The sequence below is a fragment of the Sinocyclocheilus anshuiensis genome, unplaced genomic scaffold (assembly GCF_001515605.1).
Source record: "Sinocyclocheilus anshuiensis isolate Anshui unplaced genomic scaffold, SAMN03320099.WGS_v1.1 scaffold283, whole genome shotgun sequence".
In the NCBI taxonomy this organism is placed as follows: Eukaryota; Metazoa; Chordata; class Actinopteri; order Cypriniformes; family Cyprinidae; genus Sinocyclocheilus; species Sinocyclocheilus anshuiensis.
This window is the reverse complement of record NW_015549605.1, coordinates 4,515,596-4,520,879: the sequence shown is the minus strand read 5'-3', so window position 1 is coordinate 4,520,879 and position 5,284 is coordinate 4,515,596. Positions and strand designations below refer to the sequence as shown.

The 5,284-nt window shown below is 35.3% G+C and overlaps 1 protein-coding gene across 1 annotated transcript in view; it reads left to right on the top strand.

The window, feature by feature from the left end:
- Positions 1-1,620, top strand: part of LOC107658942 (prosaposin receptor GPR37-like) — an 11,676-nt gene extending 10,056 nt beyond the window's left edge. Inside the window, exon 2 of the mRNA XM_016447668.1 lies at positions 670-1,620. Coding sequence (XP_016303154.1) covers positions 670-1,500 — 831 coding nt within the window. The 3' untranslated portion in view covers positions 1,501-1,620. The remainder of the gene's footprint in view (positions 1-669) is intronic.
- The last annotated feature ends 3,664 nt before the right edge of the window (positions 1,621-5,284 follow it).

Genomic DNA, 5,284 nt, shown 5'->3' with positions numbered 1-5,284 from the left:
TTATTTCTTTATTTATTTATTTTAATTTTTTTTTATTTTCTTCCATAATTTTTATGGAGTTTATTATTATTTTTTATTATTCTTTAATTTATTAGATATTTTTATTTATTATTTATATATTATTTAGTTTCATATTTTTTCAACAAAGAATTGCGATAATTGTTTCATGTTTTTCTTATTTTTTACTTTCATGTTTTTTTTTTTACAAAAAAATGGTAAAAGTAGACTTCACATGGGTTATTTTAAGTAGCTGCCAGAAGTTATTTAAATATGTAATAAATTAATGAAATTCATATAAAAAGAATTAAACGCATTTAATATTCTTATTAAAACATCTTATTTCAGGCAGAAGTCGAAAATGCAGGGTTCCCAAACCTTTTGACAAATTAATTTTTTGATGATATTTCCAGTAATTATTTGGAAAAAGTTGTGCATAACTAGAAATATGATATAATATAAATTGTAAAAATTCTATTATATAAAAATTCATGGGTTTTTTTTCTGAATTTTGCATTACTTTAGATTTCATGAATTTCCATGACTTATGCAGGCATGAAAATCACATTTTTTTCCATATTTTTAATTAAATACTTTTTTTTTTTTTTGGTAGTGAAGCACTTTTGCCATCCCTTTTATACCCAAGCAGTGTTTGTGTTTGTATTTTTCCAGGTGGCGTCTCTCGGCGTGACCACCTTCACCCTCTGCGCGCTCTGCATCGACCGTTTCCGCGCCGCCACCAACGTGCAGATGTACTACGAGATGATCGAGAACTGCACCTCCACCGCCGCCAAGCTGGCCGTCATCTGGATCGGCGCATTGCTCCTTGCCCTCCCCGAGCTCCTGATCCGCCAGCTGGTGTCGGAAAACGGCGACGGCGCGGTGGACGAGCCGGCATCCGAACGCTGCCTGATCCGCATCTCCACGTCCCTCCCCGACACGCTGTACGTCCTGGGCCTGACCTACGAAGGCGCACGTCTCTGGTGGTGCTTCGGCTGCTACTTCTGCCTGCCGACGCTCTTCACCATCGGCAGCTCGGTGGCCACTGCAAGGCGAATCCGTCGCGCCGAACGCGGCTGCGCCAGAGGCAACAAGAAGCAAATCCGACTGGAAAGCCAAATGAACTGCACCGTGGTGGCGCTGGCGATCGTATACGGCGCGTGCGTGGTTCCCGAGAACGTGTGCAACATGGTTTCGGCATACATGGCGGCCGGGGTCCCGCAGAGCACCATGGCGCTGTTGCATCTGCTCAGTCAGCTGCTGCTGTTCCTGCGCGCGGCCGTCACGCCGGTGCTGCTGCTGTGCCTCTGCAGACCCTTTGGCCGTGCCTTTCTGGAGTGCTGCTGCTGCTGCTGCGCAGACGCCTGCGGGATCGCCGCTCACTCCTCGGCCACGGCCAGCGACGACAACGAGCACGAGTGCACGACGGAACTGGAGCTGTCGCCGTTCAGCACTATACGCCGGGAAATGTCCAACTACACGGCGACTGGATCCCACTGCTGAGTGAATGTGTGGGGATTCCAGTGCCTACTGTACTGTACTGTACAAGCACATGCTTTTGTCTTACTGTGTAAATTCTTTGACCACAATCGGTGTCTTTTAAAGAAGGTAATGTAGGCTGAAAATTATGTAAGTACTTTTTTTTGTATAATTGTCCTTAATATATATAAAATGTATATGTAAATATACACTGAACTAGTGACTGCTTTAATTTTGCAGTTTTTTTGCACTGCCAACCACTTTAGCTTTCTCTTCACTCTGTTTCTGCACTTGCATCGCGTCTACACTGGAGGCGATCGAAACTGAGTCACTCCGATTCATATTGAGTCTGGAAGTGTTGATCGACTTGAGATGCTCACTAATCACAGACTAGTCGCATGTAGGTTTGAGGGTAGGCTAAAGGTGAAATTTAAAAACTCTATTGAATGTAAAATAAGATTATTTTTATTATTTAAATAAAATAAATATTTTACTGCTTTTAGTTTATTAACTTTTTACTTTAACTTTTACTTTGAGCAAATAATTGACTTTACATAGGTTTTATTTTTTTATTTCAAGTAACTGCCAAAACTGATTTAAACATAAAATGAATGAATGAAATTCACAGCAAAAATATAAGCATATTTTATATTGTTAATAAAATCATTGTAGTGAAGACAGGAATGGAAAATACAGACTTCCCTCATCTTTTGACAGAAGGAATTGCAACAATTTTTCAGTGATATTTGCAGGAATTTGTAATCATTTTGAACTATTTAAAAATCCATTTTTAATTTTTAATCCATGTTAAACGGTTTTTCTTAATTTGTAATTTTTTTTCTGAATTTTTATATATTTTTCCATTTAATGCCATTTTTTATTTGTTTCATTCATTCATTTTTTAAATGTAATGATATTTAGCTATCATTTAATTTAATCTTTACTATCATAAAAATATAAAATAAAAGTTATGGACTTTACATAGGTTATTTTTACATAGTTTTATTTCAATATGATATTTATAGGGTTTTTTTCAAGTAACTGCCAAATGTTATTTAAATCTGCAATGACTTAATGAGGTTCATATTTGATGTTGTTAATAAAAACATTTTTATTTAAGACAAAGTATTTTATTTTATTTATTTTTTGGCTGGCAACGGATTTTTGTCAAAAATAACTAGAAATAATTATATTAGATATTGAATTTTTCATGATTTCCCATTGCGTCCATGTTTGATTAATTTCACTGACTTTTCCAGGCTTGAAAATCACTTTTACAGATTTCCATGATCGTGATAACTCTGAAAATAAAGAACAGCTGAACTAAAGTTATATCATATCGCTTGATTAAAGGAATCGGTCTAGTTTTGATCGTGTCGATCGCGTCCGGTGTAGACACGGTGTTACTGTCGCACGGTGTGTTTCTGCATTTCTTGAAAGTAACATTTCTCTAATGTTTCTAAATGGCTGTGTGTTGTGTGCCGTGACCTTTCTCTTGATGAAGGTGATTCTTGTGAATCGTTCTTGAACTCTGTAAAGCATCTGTATGTGTCTTATACCTGTCAACACCCACACGATGCTCCTTCTAGTTAACGGTTTCTAAACGTTTTTATATAACCGAAACGAAATGTCTCTTTAATAAACACATCACGTTTGCTAGAAGAACAGCAAACTGATATATGAAAGTGCCAGTGTGGTTGCGTGCATTTCTTTTGTAACGTGTGCGAATCATAAACCGGCTTTTGTGCGTTCAGAAAGATAATTCTGAATACAAATAGTGTGTTTTGCTCGACTAAAGTCTCCAACAAAGATTTCCAATGTTTTTCTAAGCTGTCACACTCTTTTCCCCCTGCATTATTCAAGGCCAGCGGCTCACAGTGTCTGAGGAATTGTTTATCCACATAAAAGCATTAGCTGTCAGGCTTCACACTGAACAGACCCAGATGAGATCTTACTCCAAACATGGCGGACTCCCCTCCCACAAGCTGGAGGAGGTGCTCTTTTGTGTTTCAAACGCATCTGCCGTGTTTGAGGTGTCAGAAACGGAGCAATCTGCTATTTTTGGGACACTTTGTGGGAAGATAGTGACAGACAGGAGCGTTTGTGTTTGGACGATTTACATATGAAAATGTTTCATCAGAAACACCACGCTTTGATTTGTTGCAGAGTAATCAGACTTCCAAAATTTGTCACCTGCTCATGTTTTATCTCAATCGTGCATGTGGGGTGGGGGGGGGGGTTTGCAGATATTGCTGAAATTGAAAGATCTCAAAAAAAACAAACAAAAAAACCCAAACAAACAAAATAACATGTCTGGGTCACAACTGGCCCCAAAACAAGATCAAAAAAGAGATTTTGCATAAAAAGTAAGGCATATTTTAGGAGCATTAAGATGTTTTGCATTGTGACATTGGCCATTACGCACATTTTCCTTCCAAATTCTCATTATTTTAATATGTGCATTGTCTTACTTTTCTGTTTGTTTATTCTCATTCTTAATAGTGATTTTAATTTGCATTACAGTAAAAAATAATGCAATTTTTTTTTATCTTTTATTTATAAAACTGCTCATTTCTGCTGTGTCATTAAACTGAAGGAAAATTGGTGTATAAACAATTTTCACTCTGAAATTGCTAGTAAATTTCACAATTACAAATTAGTTATTGGAATTAAAAAATTAGAATTTCCCAACATGCACTTCCCCATCTGCCATTGGCCGAACAAACAGATAGTCCCGTCCCAAACTCTCACAATTGGTTGAGCCGAGTTTTTTTTTAATTATTATTCATTTTGATTTAAATCAGCCTACAAATGATTTAAGCTTCATTTTAATTATTCAAAATATCAAATATTTCTTATTTTGTGCATGGTAAAATATGAGTAATATGACATTTTCCTTTGAAATATGTTCAATAAAAATCAATTGGTAAAAACTTTACATAGGCTATTTTTATTTCAAGTAACTGCCAAACATTATTTAAACACCTAAAGAATGAATGAAATTAATATAAAAAATATAAACATATTTGATATTGCAAATAAAATCATTTTATTTAAGACACCTTCGATGAATTAATCGCAAATATTTTAATTTATAATAATTTTGACAAATATTTTAGAGTTTTTGAACTCTATCTTATGAAAATGATTAGAATTGATCAGAAATTATGCATTTAAACAACTTTTGGCAATTACTTGAAATAAAAATAACCTATGTAAAGTCTAAATTTCCACCTATTTTAAGTTAAAAACTTAAGTTCAGTTCCTGCCTTACATTTTTAAGTATAATCAACTTGGTTAAGTCATTTCAACTTAAATTATATTAAACTGCCTTTAAAAAATTACGTTTAATCTCATAACATATAAATAAAAACTTCTTTTGATTAAAGTATTGTAAAAACCATAAGTTGTCATGACTTCCTGATTGTCATTTTTTACAGTGAAAATAAAAATTAATAATAAGAAAAAATATATAAATTATTTTAAAGGGGTCATATGATGCAATTTAAATTTTTCCTTTCTCTTTGAAGTGTTACAAGCTCTTGGTGCATAAAGAAGATCTGTAAAGTTGCAAAGACTAAAGTCCCAAATCCAAAGAGATATTCATTATAAAAGTTAAGAGTCAACCACGCCTACCTAAAACGGCTCGTTCTAACACGCCCCCACATATCTACGTCACGATGTGGGAAGATTTGCATAACGCTGCCCAAATGTTCACGCAAAGAAAGAAGGCGTAACTTTGATTCTCGCTGTAGTATTGTTGTTGCTGCCGCCATGTCGTGAAGGCGCTGTGTGATTCGTTGTGAAC